This window comes from Thunnus albacares, chromosome 8 (assembly GCF_914725855.1).
Source record: "Thunnus albacares chromosome 8, fThuAlb1.1, whole genome shotgun sequence".
In the NCBI taxonomy this organism is placed as follows: Eukaryota; Metazoa; Chordata; class Actinopteri; order Scombriformes; family Scombridae; genus Thunnus; species Thunnus albacares.
The window spans coordinates 23,918,210-23,938,809 of NC_058113.1; the positions used below are offsets into that span (position 1 = coordinate 23,918,210).

The 20,600-nt window shown below is 37.9% G+C and overlaps 3 protein-coding genes across 4 annotated transcripts; all 3 read left to right on the plus strand.

Moving 5' to 3' along the window:
* The first annotated feature begins 362 nt into the window (after positions 1 to 362).
* On the plus strand, positions 363 to 6,072 carry mrps15 (mitochondrial ribosomal protein S15). 2 transcript variants are annotated; one of them, XM_044359823.1, is made up of 9 exons: positions 363 to 629; positions 3,947 to 4,015; positions 4,123 to 4,198; positions 4,316 to 4,364; positions 4,510 to 4,594; positions 4,711 to 4,769; positions 5,238 to 5,429; positions 5,695 to 5,797; positions 5,948 to 6,072. In XM_044359823.1, exons 1-9 carry the CDS (start codon positions 494 to 496, stop codon positions 5,950 to 5,952), a joined length of 774 nt encoding a protein of 257 aa, XP_044215758.1. In that variant the 5' UTR covers positions 363 to 493; the 3' UTR covers positions 5,953 to 6,072. The 2 variants fall into 2 exon arrangements, with proteins under 2 accessions (XP_044215758.1, XP_044215757.1); XM_044359822.1 differs by having other exon boundaries at positions 5,695 to 6,072.
* A 753-nt stretch (positions 6,073 to 6,825) lies between these two features.
* LOC122987797 (cornifelin homolog) lies at positions 6,826 to 8,681 on the plus strand. The gene is made up of 4 exons (XM_044359824.1): positions 6,826 to 7,025; positions 7,735 to 7,882; positions 8,014 to 8,150; positions 8,354 to 8,681. The coding sequence occupies exons 2-4, from the start codon at positions 7,771 to 7,773 to the stop codon at positions 8,456 to 8,458; spliced, it is 354 nt and encodes a 117-aa protein (XP_044215759.1). The 5' UTR covers positions 6,826 to 7,025; positions 7,735 to 7,770; the 3' UTR covers positions 8,459 to 8,681.
* A 2,220-nt stretch (positions 8,682 to 10,901) lies between these two features.
* On the plus strand, positions 10,902 to 19,088 carry oscp1b (organic solute carrier partner 1b). The gene is made up of 10 exons (XM_044358523.1): positions 10,902 to 11,152; positions 13,146 to 13,300; positions 14,600 to 14,767; positions 15,699 to 15,779; positions 15,890 to 15,993; positions 16,551 to 16,679; positions 17,154 to 17,223; positions 17,350 to 17,489; positions 17,579 to 17,642; positions 17,985 to 19,088. The coding sequence occupies exons 1-10, from the start codon at positions 11,041 to 11,043 to the stop codon at positions 18,102 to 18,104; spliced, it is 1,143 nt and encodes a 380-aa protein (XP_044214458.1). The 5' UTR covers positions 10,902 to 11,040; the 3' UTR covers positions 18,105 to 19,088.
* Positions 19,089 to 20,600: the final 1,512 nt, after the last annotated feature.

Consider the following 20,600-nt stretch of genomic DNA (forward strand, 5'->3'; position numbering starts at 1 on the left):
TTTCAAATAATGTTTATATAAAGTAATGATTATGAAATTATGTTTTTGCCATTTTCACATACAATTAAAGCTTAAAGCTCTCAATATAGCTTTAGATAGATAGTAATTTGAATATAATTTTACATAATTTTTGTGTTTTATATCCAGAAATCTGTGCTTTGATTGGGCGGCTTTAAGGCTAAACTGGATAATAATAAGGTATTTCTTCAATGTTTTTCAATTTTTTGTGCAGATTTATACACTTGTATAACGTTCTAGCAATATTTTGTTGTTGTTGTTGTTGTTGTATTTATTACAGATCCCGAAATTTGTCCTATCGACGTATTTGTTCTGGCATCGATAGCAAAGCCTGGGAAAATGTTCCTGTTTTCAATCAGCTAGTTCGGTCTAACCAAAATGGCGAGCCTCATGTAGGGGTCGAGTGTGATTACCTGTCACATTTTCATCACTTTCGGGGAGTTTATTATCGACTTAATTAGCTATCCTGTGAGCCATGTTCGCAAGCATAGCTCTGCGGGTGGCTCTCAAGTCGTCAGCTGGCGTTCTGCGGGAGAGCGGCGCTCTGTGCTCCGCTGTGACAGTGAAGACATGCAGCTCGGCTTTGCTATCAGGACCGAGAGTCAGCTGCGGTAAGTGTGGGAGAAAGGGACAAACTGGAAGATAAGCCGGCGTGTGTAGCAAATATCTGACTAACGCATTTCAGTGTAAGTTACTGGCTGTTTGACTGTGCCAAGTCAACGGTCAGCACGTAGCTGGAGCATCGTAGTTAAGGCTAACTAGCTAGCTAACACCGACAGCAGTGCTGACCGCTGACGGGGAGTTGCAACAGTGGCGAAAAGGCGATTCAACCAACCTGTTCCACCAGCTGTGTGTAAGTTCAAACATAGCCTAGTTATAACGTAAATTATTACTAAGTTGTGGTTTATGCGATGCTAAAATAATAGTGGTTACATCACGGAGTTAAGTAACAACATAACTCTAAGTTACAACTAGTTACACATGCCCCTGGGGTAAAACAGCAGTTTTTTCTGCCGTACAGCATCTTTTTTCAGTAATTGCACGCCATTTTAATTGCATACCATTTTGCAACTCAGTAATCCAGTTGAAACCTAATTTATTGATGTGATGTTTCAGTATCGATCTAGCTCACTACGATGTGTTACTATGTCAAGTGGCTAATACTAGCCAAAAAGCTAATGCGCATGGTAACCATGACGATGGAACCAACACTTATCTTTGATCGTTGGTTGGCCACTTGCCTTAGTCATGACTTACGTCCAAACCTATACAGTCTATGGTCCAAACTAGTTAGGTTATTCCCCCAGTGATCGTGGTGCAACCAATTTCAGTGGCTGATTTAGTTACAAACTAATAGTTACTAAGCTTCTACAGTGTCGACTTTAGACCCTAACTTAGGAGAGATAACTGGTGCAACCCTGTGCAGATTACATTGGTATCACTTTTGTCATTAAAATTTAAAAAAGTAAACGCTTACGAATGTCTTAAAGCAGGGTGAAGCACCAGTATCTCTCAGGAAATGACATCACGATAATGATATAGAAAACCAATATCCGCTCATCATCTGATATGTGCTTAGTTGTGTTTTTATCTGGGTTGTGGGACTGCCGTGCTCTACAAGATAATACTTGTTTCGTTCTGTTTTGAATCACTCGTGCATCAGTTGTATCATCATCCTCTAAGATTATTTTCACAGCTTCTCTTCAAAAAGAGCTTGCAATGGAGACAGTGTCACTCTCATGTTAAGTGGCATGCCACAAATTCAAAGTATGTCAATATGATGAGAGGTAGAGCTGCAACTATTATTCTATTAGTTGCTATTAAATGAATCACCATCTATTTTGATTATCCATAAATGATTTTTGAGGGAAAAAAAGTCCTAATTCTCTGATTCCAGTTTCTCAAATGTGAATATTTCCTCATTTCTTTAGTCCCCTATAACAGTAAACTGAATATCTTTGGGTTGTGGGCTTTTGGTTGGGACAAAAGAAGACATTTGAGGATGTCAGCTTAGGCTCTTGGAAAGGATGATCGACATTTTTCACCATTTTCTGACATTTTATAGACCAAACAACTAATCTGCATCTGTACTCTAGGGCCTGTACTACAAAGCACTTTCACATACCCAGGATATCTTTTCGTTATTTGGCTGCACTGAGCCTAACATTGGACGCCTGGATAACCAGTACTACGAAGCTGGTTATAAACTAGATCAGTCAACTCTGGGTTTTCCTATCCAGCTGTGTGTATGTTGATGTGAAAGAGGCGGGGTTGTTTATTACGAGTGACTTCATCAGAACCATGAATGAAGTGCGTCATATGATATGAGATGAAACAGTGATACCAAATACCTGCAGAAAACTTCTGTTAGTGAAGTGAAATGTAAACGAGTCTGTAATCATACAACAGAATAAGAAGATGTAGAAACACTAGAAATAATTTCCACACATTAAAAGTTGGCAAAGGCTTAAAATATATGGCTTAAGTAGGCATAGAGAGAGTATGTTTTGCTATTTAGTTGGATGATGGAGAAACCATTCTGAATATGAAAAAAATAAACTTAAAGTAATGCCAGAATGTTTCTGCTACCGAAGCAAAGAGAGGAAAAGTAGTTAATGACTGATGAGGTCTATTTGACTGAAATGTTGCATTTATTATCATGGGAGCCAATTAGGCTAACATTGTGTGGATTATTTTACTAATAAAAGACAACATTTCATGTTTATTTCCAGTTATCATCACACAGTTGTCTTATATTATTCTGAGCTGCAGTGATGGAATCAAGTCACTGACACTGTCAGCTATCACTCCGGGGATAAAATAAACTTTGCACAATTAAAATGCAGCTAAAGTCATCATTATGTGTTAAGTGTCGTAAATGTTCACTCCGTTTGTTAGAAGCTCTGTTTTAAAATCAGAGTGGACCTATAAAAATGTATATCGCTCTTTTTTACTTGTCACTTTATTGTAACTCTGGACTTTTGTCCATGTCAGGATCCTGTAGGAGTGATGACCTTTTTTTTCAGTTTTACAGTGCTCTTGAGCAGGTTAGCTGTTCAGCATAAGTTACCATGGTGATGTACCCCAGTAAGAAGTGAACCACTGTCGTAGGACTGAAAACCCAGAGTTAAACCTGAGGTTACCTCGCTAACCCCAAGTCCTGCTTCGTATTACAGGCCTCTGGTCTTGTAAATTGCAAAGTTATTAGCATTTTGTTCTTGGTTATTATACAGCCACAGAAAGCACTCGGTGGACTTAGTTACAAAATGCCCACTTCTCTACCTTTAGGCCACCACAGCCCCCCCCCTAATACTTTATATAGGCTAGTTTATAACATCACTGAGGGACCATGCTTGGCCTTAGTTATAAGAGATATCTGGGTGTCTTGATATACAAACCACTTTTGTGACGCTCACAACATGCATTTTTGTTGAAACTATGTCACATAATGAAAAATTTCCATCTGTAATTCACAGACAGCTTTGGTGGGAAAACACTGTTTATTCACTGAGTCATTTCTTGTGTGTCTGTCTAATGTAAGTGTGTGTTGCAATTGGATCTCATTGCAATTTTTGTTGTTTCACCTGTTCTCCAGTCACCAACTTAACTTTTAAAGTAGGTTTTATTAAATATTTTTCTTTCTAATCTATTATTATATTTTATTATTTCTTCATTTTATTTAGATTTTACAATTTAATTTAATTTCTCTTTGTGCGCATTAGTCTCCCAATAAACATTTACCATCCTGCATGTTTGTCAATCACTTGTAAATCACTTTGAATTGCATGTGACTTGTATGAAAGGTGCTATGGGCCTATTTTGAGCTCAAATCAGCGATGGTTCCCTTGTCTAAGTTTTCATAATTTTTGTCCACTGCTCATTCATGAATATCCATCCATACATTTATACATGTTTTTTCTCTTATCAGTTACAGGAAGCTTTGCTGTTCAACCGCCGGTGAGACATTATGCTCGGGCTGCAAAGAAAAAGAAGACAGGTGTGTTGTTAGGCTGCATTGTCATTTAAAAATCACATTTTGACACCAGGCTGTGACATTTCTTGAAATACACGCTTTCAACTTTTCAAACAATTTCTTTCCTCCAGGTCCTGAGAGCCAGCTCAGTGATCTTCCTCCAACAATGCTGAAGATGGATTATACAGCTGTACCTCTCGCTCAAACGTAAACACGCATATATACTGTAGCTTCGATGAAATGAGTAACAATGAATTTTACATGTATTTTATACATCTGTTACATTAATCACTCCTTTAACACTAGTATATCGTCTGTTAATAGGACTGATGATCTTGTCAAAAGGCTTCTTTCGTTGGAGTTAGCGTGCCATGTAAGTTCTGTCTGTCTTGCTTTACACTGCTTTCTTTTTCACTTCTGATGGCAATTATTACTTTTCTTTTCTGTAATGAAATGTGATTGTTTCAATAGCAGAAGTCATAAACAGGCCGTTAAATACATCATGTGCATGTCCTCAGAGTGAAAAGCTACAGCTGAAAAAGGAACAGCTGATTGCAAAAGTTCAGAGGGATGAGAATGACCGCAGCTCTGTGGAAGTCAAGGGTGAATTGCTGTTTTTCAGTCTTGCTGTGTTTTTCACTAAAATACAAAAACAGGATCTAGCCTATTTTACTCTACAGTATGTTCATACAATTCCCTTTTGATGTCTTTTCCCACAGTGGCTATTTTGACGACAAGAATCCGAAACTATCAGGAGCACTTGCAAAAACATCACAAGGTGAGAGAAGGAATGGAATCAGCATAATTTTTTGCGCTTGTAAGCCAAATTAGGACAGATCTCACGAAGGTCTCCTTGTATGACGTAACATGATAGGGCAGTTGACATCACTAGAACTTTCATGTATGAATACAGCTCTCCACATTTCCTCTGGTGTGAGGCATGCATGTGCTACAGGATATCCTGTGTACACCCCCGCATCAAACAAGGACATGCATAGCAATGTCATGGTAGGAAATTTCCATGTTACATCATACCTTTAACACTTTCGGTGAGATCGACATAGTAAGAGAGCTGAGGCTGTCTCCCAGTACATTAAAGCAGCACATTCTGATATAAATTGTTGCAAATGAAGTATTTCCTTATAGTGAAATGAGTGTGTAAACTGAGCCATATTTGGTGACCTACTTCTCATTTTCTTTTATTTTATCTAACAACCGCATTCTTTAATGTTTTATTTGATTCTAGGACAAAGCTAATAAGAGACGGATGCTCATGGCAATCGACCGAAGGAAAAAGCTTTTGAAACACTTAAGGCTAGTTCGCTATGATGCCTTCGAGAAGGTATGCGAACAGCTGGGCATCACGTACACTTTCCCTCCAGAGTACTACAGAAGGGCCACCCGGCGCTGGCTGGCCAAGAAGGCCTTTTGCATTAAGGTAGCACACAAACAGCCCCATTATTCAGTGGAAAGTTCTTTATTCTTGTGCATGATGGTATATAATGTTTTTTTACTGGCAGTGTAAAACAAAGACATTTTTCATACAACATTAAGATTATTTGGAGTTAAAAAAAACAGTATATATATGGTCTGACAGCATTACTCAGACCTGCTGCAAGTCGATGTGGCACTCATCTGACTAACACGTTGAAGGTGTTATTTTGTGCTTCCTCTGACACTTGGTCATGTATGTCTGTTCTCAGGTTTTCAAAGAGGTGCAGAAACAGAAAGCAGAGCAGAGGTTGAAGATGAAGCAGAGTGTTGTCACCACAGAGGCCGAAACAGCCAAGACAAAAGCTGTTGAGAGTCAGTAAAAGATAATATACTGAAACACGATGCTGAATGCTTTCCCAGAGCAATGTCTTTATTTCTATTATTCAGATGTGGTAATGTGATGTAAATTGATCCCTTTTTCATGCATTACCATCATAAAATATTATTTCCCTTTGCTTTCAGGCTGATGTCAGAATGATAAGAAAATGTCAGAATTCAAAGGAAATAAAATGTCTCAGAAAGTTGTATTGTAATAAACTGAAAAATATATTTGTGCTGTCAAGTAAATGTGTGACTTAAGAACTATATGCACAAAAGTGAAGTTAATTTCATTTAGCATAGGAGTAGATGATGAGCAATACTTGTGAATATGCTTATAAGGGCTCAATGAAGTGCACAAAAAACAATTTTCCTTAAATTTCCACCATAGGCTGCAACTGAATAGATAATTTAACACTGAATGATGTGGCAAGAAAGTGCTGCACTGCTCTTTATGGGTTGAACCTGTACAATAAGTTACACTTCTGGCTTTGATGTAAAACTGGCTGAAAGGCTGTAAAACTGACATTGCATTCAGTCCAAATAACAGAAGGATCTTCCTGTAATTTCATGAAACACCAAATCACCACAACCATGAAATTAACCACATGCATAAACATCAAATGTGCTTGATTAGAAAACAGTGTATTACAGAGATATGACCATCACTACTGTACGTAGGCTCCATCATTCTGTACATTTCCATAAATCAATTCATGTTATTTCACATCTATGTTTTAAATACTGACAAATGTAGCTCTGTGTGCATATGACAAGAACATCCAAATGAACCTTTTAATGTAGCCTATTTTAGTTTTCTGCTGGTTCAAACCTCAAGAAACAAACTGCACTTGTGACAAAGTATGAAAGTTGATTAAAACCTCAAGCTGCAACATGATGCATTTGAGGGTGTTATTTGAGGGCGTGGTGTAAGATTGTGACAAATGCATAAGTTCTCTGAACTGTGCTGATTAAATGTGAGAGGAAAAACCTTTTAAATAGAGGCCATGTGCTTCTGTGATCTGTAGCTGTTTGACACTATATCCACTATTGGCCTCAAAGCAAAGTAGCAGTGAATCACCACAGAGATCTTGTCATCCTCGGAAACAACAGTTTATTGGCAAACCAGCATTTCACAGCTCATACTCGTCAGAGCTTCCTGTGTGGTGTGCAGAGTTTGTCGGTTTGATCAGGAGGAGCGCAGACTGACACGACTCTTCTCGTAAGTGACATCTCTTTTTTTTCCTCTTGCACAAAATGAACTTAAGAATTAATTGTTAATAACTTTTATACACTGCGACAGTACTATGATCTAGCACTGTCTTATGGCTACAGAAAAAAAATCTTGCAGGGGTAATTCCAAAGTGACATGACATTCTTAAAATACTTAGACATTTTCAAGTCTTTCAAGCAAGAGTATTTTTGAGCAACATTAATGGACGAACTGAGTTAACATACACTGTGTTGAGAAGGATTTTCTGAAAATATTTGTATATTTCTTATTTAATAACCATGAGAAACTATTATAAATTAACCAGCGAGTACATCTTGAAAGCTGTCAAAGCCCTCAAACCAGCGTCTTGTTCAGTGTTAAGGAACAAGTCCATGAAATGTTTCTTGCTATGATTACTTTGCATGAATGCTGATTGAGTTTAAGAGTATGAATAACGTATGGATTCTGTTCCTATCTTCCATTGGAGAGCACTAAAATATCTTTCTTTATATTTCTGAATGATTCCATAAAAAGTTAAAATTTGACCTTAGCTACTGTGCAAATGAGTAGAATCGTATATAAGTAACCACGCAGCAAAATATGAAAACAGGCATATGGAAAGATCAATTTAAGTCATTTCTCCTAGAGCTTTTTCACCTGCAAAAAACTGCTTTCTCGTTCTATCACCGCACTAACAGTTGAATGTGTTCCTAACTAGGCAGCTAAAGCTAAACAAGCAGAACCAGTGATCGAAATGTCAAACCCAGTGGTGACCCATCAACCAGGTGCAGGTGGCTATGGGACAAATGTCCAAACAGGGCAGTGGAGCACTGGCCTGTGCTCCTGCTGCAGCGACTTCTTAGTCTGTGAGTACAATTCAAGATGTTTATTCTGACTGTGTTTTTTTTTTTTTTTGTCCAATGAAGACACACTCAAGCACCACTGAACTTTTTTTCTCCTTCAAACAATCATAATGAAATACTCTTCTTTTGTGCAGGTGCTGTTGGTTGCCTCTGTCCAATGGCATTGAGCTGCTATACAGCAAATAAGTACGGAGAAAACTGCTGCTTGGGTTGTGTGCCAGGAGGCATAACAGCAATGAGGACTCACATGAGACTGACCTATGGTATTCAGGTATGTTATATTTCTCTCACATCTCGGGAGGTCACATAGAGGAAGTCTGACTTGCTTTCAGTATCTTTTGAAATACAGAGATTTCATAAACACAGGGAAGCTTGGGTTTTCCTTGTAATTGAGAAGCCTGAGCTGTAGCACATTTCTTCAGAGAAGGTTAGCATGTTCTGTGTTGTGATTTTGTCGCAATAATTTCACCACAGGGGACAGTATGCAACGACGCCTTGATGACATTTTTCTGCGGACTTTGTGAGGTGTGCAGAATGGCACGAGAAATCCGCATCAGGAATGGAGAAGTTTCATCATAACAGCCCTAAAGGATTCTGACCCACTATGTGTCTTTTTCATATAGTGATTACCCCTTCCATTCTTCCTTTTTTCTTGATCAAATAATTTGTTTATTGCTTTTAGGAAACTTAGCTAACAACAAAGACAGAGAAACTTATGCAATTCAGAATGTATTAAATGTAATCTTTTCTGTAGCCTTGTATTGTATGTATACCTGTGTGAATAAAATTAATTTTAAATGAATTGATTTGTTCGCTCAAAATCACTCACAAAAACATCTATTTCATTTAAGCATGGACCATTTCGTACAATATTATCAATAAAAAATACGTTTTTTTTTCATTTACTTTTTAATGTTGGTTTTATAACAATTTAGTAATGAACAACATGGAGCTCTGACAGAAAATGTAGATTATTTTTGCAGCTATATTGCAGTGCTAACCTCTAAACCAGTGGCTCTCAACCTTCTTGACTTGTCGCCTCTAAAAAATAATGTGTACTTGAGACCCTTTATCACAGGTTATGGTCTTAGTGTGGACATAAATTGTGAGCAGTTCAATCAATGACTGATTTTCCTTCTTGGATTGCTTAGTGTTAAGTATTAGAGGCTTGAAGAGACGAACGTATTGAGTATTTCACAAGAACACAAGCAAAATCATTAAAATACACATTATTTTGTGTAATAAAAGTATCTGATGACCCCTAGGTTGGGAGCCACTGCTCTAAACTAATAATTTTGCAAGTGTCTTTTGTGACATGATGAAATGCAATGAACAAATTAATTGAGTTTGTATTTTTACTTTTTATCTGTTGTAATATTCAAGTCATTTATTATTCAATTGCATTTGCACTTTGGTGGGTGCACAAAGTCAGTTTTATATGATTCACACTGTGGTCATATTGAAAGTTTCACATCCATCTGACCCCTTCCCTTCCTGGAGGCTCTCATAGCCCCGCCCCTGTGAAAATGAGGTGTTGTGCTTTTACTCGTGCTCGTACCACTGAGGTTCTATGAAGAGTAATAAGGCTCAAAATGAACTCTAGCAGCAATTTTTATCTGTTATATAATACTTTAGAAGTGAAAGGCAAGTTTCATGCCTGTCTATTTATATGTTGAAATGAGGTAACAATCCTGAGGTTTTCCTTTTTTTTGCAATGTTTTGATAGTGGTTCAAATATCATCCAACTATACAGGCAAATATTTTTTATTTTATCAGTAAATTATTCTCTAAAATGTTCATGGGTGGTTTGTGAGAGGATGTTTTCCTTTTGAATATTGTGGACCACTATGAATACTGACTTGTTCTTTATGCTTTGGAGCAATTATGCTTATTCACATAACTGTGATTTTATAGATTAAATATGTGATCATTTCCAAGAGGCACAATGCCTCATTGCACTGGTCATATTTCTTTCTTTTTTCTTTTTTTTTTCACTTTACTGTAGTATGTTGTAGTTTTAGAAATGCAATTGCATGATTTGGCCACAAGAGAGCTCTTTTGTCCACTTGAGTTCAGTTGTTTATGTGAAACTATATCTGATGGATCTCTATTCTGACAAGTACACTTTCACTCCACTTTACTGAGAAGGCCGGGGAAGAAACTGTAGATTGAAAATCTCCCCAGAAGTTTTTAGGTTTCATTTTTGTCTTCAAACCACTTTCAACAACATCCAACAACAACAAGGACTGTCAGATACTGACCCCCTGTGTTCAATGAGAAAGGAGGTTCACACCTCTATCAAATTGACAATGTGAACAGGTGACCTGTTTCCCCACAACAGGATCAAATCAACTTTAGACTTTGTTTAAACTTTAAATATTTGCATCTATGAAAAAAACGTTTACCCAACAAAATGTAATTGTTTACCTGGAAATCCAAGTTTTTCTCCTTTGTAAGTACTCAGGATTTAATTTACATTTAGAGGATGCACAAATATAGCCTCTGAAATTAAAGCCAGATTCACGCTGGAAGAAAATTAAAACATCTTCTTGCAAAGCACTCAAGAAAAATTTTAGAAAACGATTTAATTATGAAAAAATAAACAAAATAGTTTGTTGGCCCAACAAACACATCAAAACACTGCCACAAACACAGGTTTTATCCTCATTGTTAACATATAACTAGTCATGCATTAAATTGACTTTCACTTCTCAAATATAACATTTATCAGATTAAAAATAAGTTTTGTTTTGTTTCGTTTTGATTCTTTTCCTGTGCCTTTATGGTTTATGGTCTCTCTGTCCTTTGTGGTTTTGTTCGACTGTTTGTGTGATGGTTTTCCTGTATTCGTGTATTCTTCATGTCTGGGATGTATTTCAATATTTGGCCAGTAAAGTTGGGGGGGAAGCATAGAGCTCGGGGGCGAGCTTTTTTCTCAACGCGCGCTCCCTCCGCCGTTTCACGGGGCGGGGCTATACGACACAAGACCCACTGACGCACGGAGCTCTGATTGGCTGTTCACTTCGTGGCCTGGCAACCAGAAGAGGCTTTGGCAACTAGACAGACCCCCTTTCATCAAGCATTCGAGCTAGTTTAAAGGCTAGCCACAATCGCTAGCTGCCTATATTTTCCAGAGAGATTTAAACCATCCAGATACCACCATGTCTTCAAAGACTCTGCCTCTGCTTTTCATCAATCTCGGTGGAGAAATGCTGTACATCCTGGACCAGCGGCTTCGAGCTCAGAATATCCCTCCTGTCAAATCTGAGAAAGGTAACAGCTAAAGCTAACAACACAAATGTCACCCTGCAGTGAAACGTAGTTAAACGTTACACTGTAGTAAAAACACATCCAGTTCAGTCGGTTACTGGTTGTTGGACTGATAGTTTCGTTAATTCAGAGAAGCTAATATAAAGAAAAATCAGCTGGTTCACTTTTGTTATTCCACATATTTTGCTAAAATAATAATTCACGTAGATTAGTTAATAATTGTCTACAAAATACCATAATATGTGGCCTGACTTCCACAAATTTAGACTGGATGCTACAAATTCACATAGTCTATATCCGATAATGTATGTATCATTTTAGCATAAGAAATGATATTATGTAAGGTTTTGAGATGCCATTAAAGGATAGGTTCACAGTTTTTCAAGTATGTCTTAAAACAACAGTCAGGTTCCCATATGAACACTGAGAGAGGTTTCCTCTCTGTAATCATTCCTCCTGTTCACGGTGACTGTTCAAAGAATCTATTCAAAAGCAGTTTCAATGTAAGTGATGGAAAATCCACAGTGTGTCCACACAGTCATTTTGTGCAAAAATGCATTCAAAAGTTTATCTGGAGCTTATATGAGGATTCAGAAGTCTGAGTTAGTTATATCAAATGGATATCTGCCACATTTACAGTCTTTTTAGCATTAAATTCCCTCTTTGTGTTTCCTCGGACAATGTTTCCCTGTTGAGCTGCGGTGAAGTATAATAACAAAAAGAGGAACTTTGTCACTACTTTATTTGGACAACTGAAGCCTCATATCAGTTTCAAATAAACTTTTAAATACATTTTTGCCCAGAAGGAGGCTTGTGGATTTTGGCCCCCATCACTTACATTGTAAGTGCATTATGACAGGATCATGGCCAGTATGAACAGGAGGAATGATTATGGCAAGAAAAACATGTTTCAGTGTTTAGTTGAGCACCTGACTATTGTTTTAAGACAGACTTGAAAAAATGTGAATGCATCCTTTAACACACGCTGGTTGTTAGAACATCATTTCATTTGTCTGTCTCATTTTAATTCATAAAGTCTCCATTATCGCTGGCTGGACAGAGGATGACAGAAAGAGAGGTATTATTGCAGAAGCTACAGTATAATCAATGGTGCATAGTAGCTCTTTGCTCTGCTTTATCTAGACCAAACCAATGCGCTGGATAAACTAGAGGACTTGATAAACAAACAACAGAGTCCAGATAAGATCTCATATGCACAGATCAGCTCTCAAATGCTGTACTGATGTTGGCTCTGCACACAGGTGCATCATGCACTGTAAGTGGCCGGGTCTCTCGAGTGCTTAGCTCCTGGCCACAGACTTCATTAGTTATAAAAGCCTAATTTGTACAGTCGCTTAAACAATGTAGGGAGACATTTTTTAAAACGTGATCACTGAATATAACCAAATTTGAGCCTCAAATAAAAGAGCATTCCCACGTGCCAAGCAGGCCTGTAGCCAGAACATAGAATTTGCTCTTACCTTATGGAGCAAGAACCTCATCTGGGGTGACCACAGTGTCTCTCGGTTTCTGCTCTGAGAACTTGCATTTCTCACGGCTCCTTTTGTTGCCTGAACTTTGGCTTGCTTATGGGTAAGTGTCACTAAAGCTCCTGCAACTCAAAATGTTAAGATACAGTAGTTGATTTGTATTGCCTCTGCGCCATGAAATGATTGTAAAATGTTTGGGAAAAGGTGATGTCAGCCCAAAGGTTTGACTGTTTTTCAACAGAAATTGACAGAAATCAGGATGAGAGAAAATGAAAAAAATTCTGATAGGGGCTCACATCCCAAAATTTTTCTACCTGGCTACGGGTCTGCTACCAAGTAGGATACATGGCTGATGGTTCTCCATGCTGCTGCTTTGTTAGGGCCTTTGGGATAGGCTTCAGGTTTTGCCCAGCAGATAGAAAGCTCATCTGCTTGCTATTCAGCTGACAGTAAGTATGCATGCATATCCTCATTTAACTTCTCTGTTGTACTGTTTGCCTGACTAGTTATGAATGACATCATCACCACCATGTTCAACAAAAAGTTCCTGGAGGAGCTTTTCAAGCTACAGGAGCTTTACTCCAAGAAGGCCCTGCGGACTGTGTTCGACAGGCTGGCCCATGCCTCCATAATGAGACTCAATCAAGCTAGCATGGACAAGGTAGAGTGATCATGCATGCAGATGTAGTTGACAGCTATATGCTGTTCTGTAACATGTACATGATGAGATGTCATTTGCTGTTTTGTTCTTTTTATGCCTCAGCGCCATTGACCGCCGTGGCCAGAGGCATTATGTTTTCGAGTTGTCCGTCCATCCGTCCCATTCTCGTGAATGCAATATCTCAGGAAAGCCTGGAGGGAATTTCATTACATCTCCCAAAACACATTTTTGGCCATAACTCAAGAATTCATATGCTAATTATGATAAAGTTTAACACAAATGTCTAATAGGATAAAATGATGAAGTGATGACATTTTATATCAAAAGGTCAAAGGTCATCTTCCATGTGACATCATAATGTTCTGCAAAAACACTTTTCTGGCCGTTATTCAACACCATAACTCAGGCGTAGAAGGGGAGATTGTGACCATATTTTACATTTGGTCGGATACTGAATTGGTGACACTAATCTTGGGTGCCCACCTTGAAACTGTGGTGATGTTTTAGCATTTGTAGCTTCTTTGCATATTGTTATCCCAAGGTACTTGTATGAGTCCACCCTCTTCACTTCCTCTTCCTGGATGACAGCCAGGACAGGGGGCCTCCTGTTCCTCTGCTAGTCCACCACAAGCTCATTGGTTTTGCTGATATAGAGCTTCAGGTGATTATCATTGCACCATGTGACGAAGCTCTCTATCAGTACACTGTACTGTAAAAATAGTCTCTTAGTGATGACAGTGTGTTTCTCACTGGAAATTATTCACTGGAATCATACATGTCAATATAGTGATAACTTCCACTTCGCCAAAAAATACACTTAATACCTTTTTATTAGTTTCCCTGAAAGTCTTCACTACAAATATAATATGATGGATGTAAACTGCAACTTGACAGAGGCATACAACCATGAGGCAATATTTCTAGTTTTGAATTTTCACTTCTATACCCAAACTTTATCCACGTATTTATCACATTTTTCATCAACAGCAGAGTTATGTCAGTTTGTCTTAGAGCATTTTCAGGACATACACTAGATTAGTATTTTAAGGTCAAGCATGCTTTGGATCTACATTAGATAAATCTACACATCAATCAATACTTAATATTCATATAACAAGTGTGTAACAAGCATATCATGTTATTTTGTTGCATTCAAGCATTCACTACAACAGTAATATCTAGTTTAATGTTTTTTTTTATGTGGCTCTCTCTGCTGTTTTTATTATACAACAAAAGCATGAATTTATTTTGATGGATGAGGCGATGAAGTCATGCATGCATGTGTGTCCCTTTTCACAGCTCTACGACTTGATGACCATGGCTTTCAAGTACCAGGTGCTTCTCTGCCCTCGGCCCAAGGATATCCTCCTGGTCTCCTTCAACCACATGGACGCAATCAAGGACTTTGTGAAAAACTCTCCCTGCATTCTGAGCCAGATTGATGACACGTACCGAAAGCTCATAGAGGTGAGTTAACTGCATTCACATTTGTTATGAATAGTAGTGAAAAGCAACATTACATGTGGCTTGTTGTTGTTTCCTGCAGCTTGTTGCAACATCATGCAACATAGCATCTTTTTTTTGAGTTTTTTTGGCTGAATGTGAACTAGGTCAACTGAAAAAAGATGCAGAATGCAAAAAGGATCTCAAACGTATCTAACTATATTAAGAAGAGAGGGAAACAACTTAAGATGTAAAAATAGTGATGTTTTTATTAGAGTTTACTCATGTATAGTCAGCTGTGGAGTATGATCTGGCTTCACGTTCACTTCGCTGGTGATACATTGTGAATCATTGCTTTTCCTCAGGCAAGATTTAAGAATGAAGTGCAACTTAAATAGCCAATAATAGGACACGCATGTCAATGTTGAGTGTCACAGTCATATGACCGAAAATAGTAGAGGGGTCAATATGTCAGACCGGTGAAAATAAGCAAAACAAAACCATCCAGCCCAACTACATACTGACTACAAAGCCAACAGAGTTCAGTAGAAACATTTTATTTGACAGTTACTTATTTAAAACACAAGGAGAAACTGTGAAGTTAAGTGTTCATGTGAATATACAGCACAGCCGATTTCACTCAAGTGATCAATGATGCAAGTCATACAGTATGTGGTTATACGTGGGAACATTTAAAACCAATTAGATTATTACATATATTGAGCTATGACTGCATAGGTTGGGTGAAGTGTCAAAAGCAGTTATTTTATCATTTGCTTGTTATTATATGATTATACTGGGCTAAAAGGGATAATGCTGTAAAGTAAATAAAATGTATACATCAATAAATAATAATAATAATCTGTTTTTATATTAAAATTCAGTTTCAGTGTTTATTATTCACCCGTTTATTATTCAATGCTGATTTAATCTAATTTGTAATGTATATTTTTAGATGTACACACCTTTATCTAATGGTGAATTCCAGCTGATTAGACAAACTCTTCTTATCTTCTTCCAAGACATGCATATAAGGGTAAGTCCATTCATTTGGAGAACTTTATGCACTCTTACAGATTTGGATTGATGGAAAGTATTTGAAAAACCTTAATTAGAGAATATTCCCCTTTTTTTCTTCTATGCCAGGTGTCTATTTTCCTCAAGGACAAAGTGCAGAACTCCAACGGCCGCTTTGTACTTCCCACTAGTGGTCCAGTGCCCCATGGAACACTAATCCCTGGCTTGATAAGGTACCACAGCATACAGCTGTTATCCTTCAGACCCAAATAATCTTCACACTGAAGAATGATGGACTTAACTGAGACTAAGATTAAACAAATGGTTTGGATAGTAAAATGTACCTTTGGTCCCTCTAATGATCTTTAATGTTTGCTTTTTTCCCTTTCATATACTGTAGTCTATTTGCTGATCTTAAACCGAAACCGTAATCTCAAGTTAAGTCAGCCTGCCTGCAGCTAATTGCATTACAGAGGTTTTGTAGAACAAGCATTTGGATTCTAAGTTTAGATGAGTTGTACTTATAGCTTGGATTAAATTACTTAAAGGCTCTTTGTGCACAGTGCAACATTTACTACAACAAGGGAACAAGAGCTCACATGCAAAACATCTGAGCTTCAACGGTGTTTAAATATTAAATGAAACCCACAGAACCTACAGAACAGCCCTACAACAAAGAACTTCTTTTATCATGAGCAACAGAAATTCAAAAGAAATTACTGTGTATAAACAAGGTATTCAGAGCTTACATGTCCATAATATTGTGTGTTTTTGTATCTGATAATTCCAGGATGTTTAGCTGTACCGGTGAGGAGGTGAGCAGGCTGCAGTTCAATAATGGAGGAAACTATACCGCTGCTCTCCGGGAAGGATCTTTTGAGAGTTTTGGAGACAGGGTCACCAAACTAGGCACAAACATGTAAGACTTTCAAAATATGTACATGACCATGACTCGGTGATATTTATGCTATGACATCAAGTTAAAAGATTCTCTGTCAAGATGCCCCGTGGTTTAGGGTTTAAGATGCTGACCATGAACTACAATGTCCCCAGTTTGGGTCCATTACTACATCTCCGTCTCCCTCGTTTCCTGCCATCTCTCTACTATGGGTGTAATAAAGGCATAAACTATCCAAAATATAATGAAATTCTATCCTACTCACAGACGCGCTTCGCAGCTCATCCATTCCTAGACATTTGAACCTCTGTGGTGATATGTCAAATAATTTCATGTGATAGTTTACATTGTAACCCAACATCTACTACCGACACACTGCAGAAAAACAGTATAAATAAAGTATTTCTGCTACTTGTGCAGGTCATCTTTGGGACTGTGTTGCACAGACATACTGTAAGCGTTCATTCTCTTTGTCTTTTTAATCTTGACTTTCAGGTACAGTGTGAGCCGCCCAGTGGAAACCCATATGTCAGGAACCTCTAAAAACTCTGCTCAACACACTAAGGTGAAACAGGTTCGCTGTTAGCACTGTAAACATTAATGACTTTTTTATTTTTTACTACACAATATTTCTTGAACTTCATGCATACAAATAAAAGTAACTCCAGTAAACAAGGTGTTGTCTCAACAGGTCAATGCTGCTCCCAACCCTCTAGCCAAAGAGGAGTTGAATCTGTTGGCCAGGTTAATGGGAGGGTTAGAAGTTCAGAAATCAGGAAACGCAGACAGTGGCTTCCGGATCAACCTCTTTGCTACTGATGAGGAGGAAGAGTGAGTACCTTTTACCTTGTGTGAAGAAAATAAAATTTCTTACTTATTTTTATTAAAAACTAACATTCTCCTCTTCTTCTTTCTCTCAGAGAGGCATTAATATCAAGACCAGATGAGCTTTCATATGGAGTCATAAAGATCCAAGCAACAAAGGTAAAGCTTATTTATCTGTCCACACAAACTCTCTCTGTGAGTGATACCCAGTTAATAAGAAAGAGCTGTAGGCCATCATTTGTGTAATGAAAATCTAAATATTGCTTGCTTGCTATTGCTTTAATGACAAAAAATAACTGATTGTACGTCTGTCATCCAACCTCTCACTACCAGTAGCCCGTCTTTTACGCTTGATAAGCGACCCCAATGATTTGACCCAAATGTTATTTATCTCATTATACCGTCAATTATCATAGATGCGAGGCTTTGCCATTCTAACAGGATTTACTGTAATGAGGTATAAGTCTGATCACTCTGGCACTGGATAACACTGTCTTTCAGGACCAACAAGCTAATGCTGAGCTAGCCAAAATCATGGGGGAGTTCACAGAGTCTGGAGATCAATCTCCCAGCGCCAGCAGCAAAGGAGACGACCTACTGGCCATGATGGACGGCCTGTGACATGGTCACCCTGACAGAAATGCCCAGGGGGTGGGACACAATGCATCGTCAACAGTCCGTTCTACTGTAGACTAGTCTGCTGCCTGCACCTGCAAATAAACTGCGGTAACCTCACATGCAGCCAGAAAGCCTTGTCTTTGGGTGCTTTTTAAATGCAGATGTATGCAGGTGTTTTTCAGTTGATGAAATGCCTGCAAATTTGCATAGTTAACAACAAAGGATGTGTGGGGAGCCAAGCTTTGAGATGTAATACACTGTAATAGTTTGCTGTAAACTGAGAAGAGGTAAGGTGCAATGAGATATACAGTAGGCTTATATCAGTGTGTTGAATAATTTGTATGTGATAATGGCAAAACATCTGTATAATGTCAAGATGTTGCAATTTTACACATTTGACTCAGTCTGTGCTGCTGTTTCACAGGTCATTTGTCTTAGATTTTAATAATACATCACAGTTTTAGATGATTTTCAGGTTTATAGTCCACAATTCCATGTTTGTTTATTAAACATTGTGAGGAGGGAGTTTGTTAACTTTGTCTGTATTCTAATGAACAAATGATTAAATGATACTGTGGGGGAATCAGCGGAAACCCAAGTGCTCTTTCTAATGTGATTCGGATTCCTTCAAATCTTTATTTTCATAAGAAATGTGTTCATCTTGCATCACACTGTACTACCTTAATACTGTATGAGTAATGACTTGTAACACAAAGAGGATGTTATGGACATTTTCCACTACTCTGTTATGTCTCTGAATGTTGAGCTATGGCCCAGAAATGTGCTCATTGACGAGTACCTGATTATTTTAGAGAGTAATGCAATATGAGTAATTGTTATATGTAAATATGTTTATGAAATACTTTATTTATTCAAATGTATAATTTTCTGTGTATAGGGAAGTGCATATTGCTGCAGTTGTAAAATTGTTGAATGTGCAATGTTGAATTTTTAATAGTTGAATAAAATAAAAAAAATAAAAACTTATGTTTTTATAAATATTATTGTGGGAACTGTATTGTCTGAGTAGTGATGCAATGTAGTGTAAATAATGGCATGCACTGTGTAACAGCTTGTTGTAGTTGAAAAGATGTGACAGTAGGGGGAGCTGTCAGACCTTTGCTAAACACTGTATTGTACTAAATGAGGTCTGTCCAAACTGACTTACCCAAACATTGCTACAGTGCTGTTTGTTATTCACTTCAGGCTTAATGTCTTCTCTTTTTCACCGTCCTGGGGAGTGTTGGGTTTATTATTTCTTGAAATATTTGCATATTCAACCACCAAACTAAAAACATTAAAAGTGATATGCTTCAATTTAATCCATAATTCGAGTCCCCTCCCCCAGAATAGACCCACGATGAGAACTGCTATAGCAACAGTTATCTGTACCCAAGATATTTGTGTGCAGTCTGCCTGCAGACGAGTCAAAGTGAGACTGTGATAGTCTGCACTCCCCCAGTCAACCACACTCACACTCACACATGAATATGGTGCATACCATGCAGGCAAAACATGCTGAGACATTTCTCTGAATTGATCCGGGGGAGGAGGATTCTGGTGAGGTCTTCCCAATAATCTTGGCAAAGGAGAGACAAGAAACACTACATGCCCTGAGGATACAACCTACCTGAAAAACAAACAGAAACCAGAGCTTACCTCAGTCACCCTACAAGACTGCAGCGAGCTCACTAAAAGACAATTTCACCATAAAGGTTTGCAAATTGCTCATATATTTCATTGCCAGGATAATCCTTCACAAAAAACATAAAGGTCTCTAACATAACAAATAACTATATTTATAGAGTAGTGCTCTTTCCCTTATGAAGTTAAAAGTGCTATAAAGGGAAGTCTTGCACTGCTGCTTCTATCAGGACTAGAGGCAATATTACAAAATATGAACATACATAGGGCTGGGCATTGTGGACATAATCAAATATCACAACATTTAGACCAAATACCTCAATATCGATATTGCGACAGCATTGTAGGGATGACTATTGGTGCTTTCACAAATATTCACACAATGAGATTTTTGATAAATAATCATCAGCAATGTATATATAATGATTAAGTGGGTAAAGGCAAATAATATAACAACTAAAGCAGTCTGGTAAATTCAGGAAATTACACAATTTTACTGTCATTCAGCCTTTAAAACTAGGAAAAGCAACACTTGTGCCATATCAGAATATTATGATATCCAAAATCTAAGATGATATCTAGTCTCACATCACAATATTGATATAATATTGATATATTGCACCACCCTGAATGTACAAACAATAAGGTCTTTAAAGTCCAGTCAAACTAAGTTTCCATAAACAGGCCAAAAGAGCCTCTAAAACATGTTTCGCTCACAGACCCCGCGTCTTGAGTCATGATTCAGTTTCCTCTTTAAAAACTGTGGGCAGGACACAGGCTGACGAGTGTTTAATGTGGCTTGGAGCATATGCGCTGCTGAGTCAAAGCAGGAAGACTAGTGCAACTTAAATAAGC

Excerpts from the sequence above, each read along its gene's own strand:
- mrps15 (XM_044359822.1), top strand. The coding sequence starts at position 494 with ATGTTCGCAAGCATAGCTCTGCGGGTGGCTCTCAAGTCGTCAGCTGGC. Across the intron at positions 4,199-4,315 it reads GCTGTACCTCTCGCTCAAAC|GACTGATGATCTTGTCAAAA; the intron begins GTAAACACGCAT and ends GTCTGTTAATAG. Across the intron at positions 4,365-4,509 it reads CGTTGGAGTTAGCGTGCCAT|AGTGAAAAGCTACAGCTGAA; the intron begins GTAAGTTCTGTC and ends GCATGTCCTCAG.
- LOC122987797 (XM_044359824.1), top strand. The coding sequence starts at position 7,771 with ATGTCAAACCCAGTGGTGACCCATCAACCAGGTGCAGGTGGCTATGGG. Across the intron at positions 7,883-8,013 it reads CTGCAGCGACTTCTTAGTCT|GTGCTGTTGGTTGCCTCTGT; the intron begins GTGAGTACAATT and ends TCTTTTGTGCAG. Across the intron at positions 8,151-8,353 it reads GACTGACCTATGGTATTCAG|GGGACAGTATGCAACGACGC; the intron begins GTATGTTATATT and ends ATTTCACCACAG.
- oscp1b (XM_044358523.1), top strand. The coding sequence starts at position 11,041 with ATGTCTTCAAAGACTCTGCCTCTGCTTTTCATCAATCTCGGTGGAGAA. Across the intron at positions 14,768-15,698 it reads CGTACCGAAAGCTCATAGAG|ATGTACACACCTTTATCTAA; the intron begins GTGAGTTAACTG and ends GTATATTTTTAG. Across the intron at positions 17,643-17,984 it reads TAAAGATCCAAGCAACAAAG|GACCAACAAGCTAATGCTGA; the intron begins GTAAAGCTTATT and ends ACTGTCTTTCAG.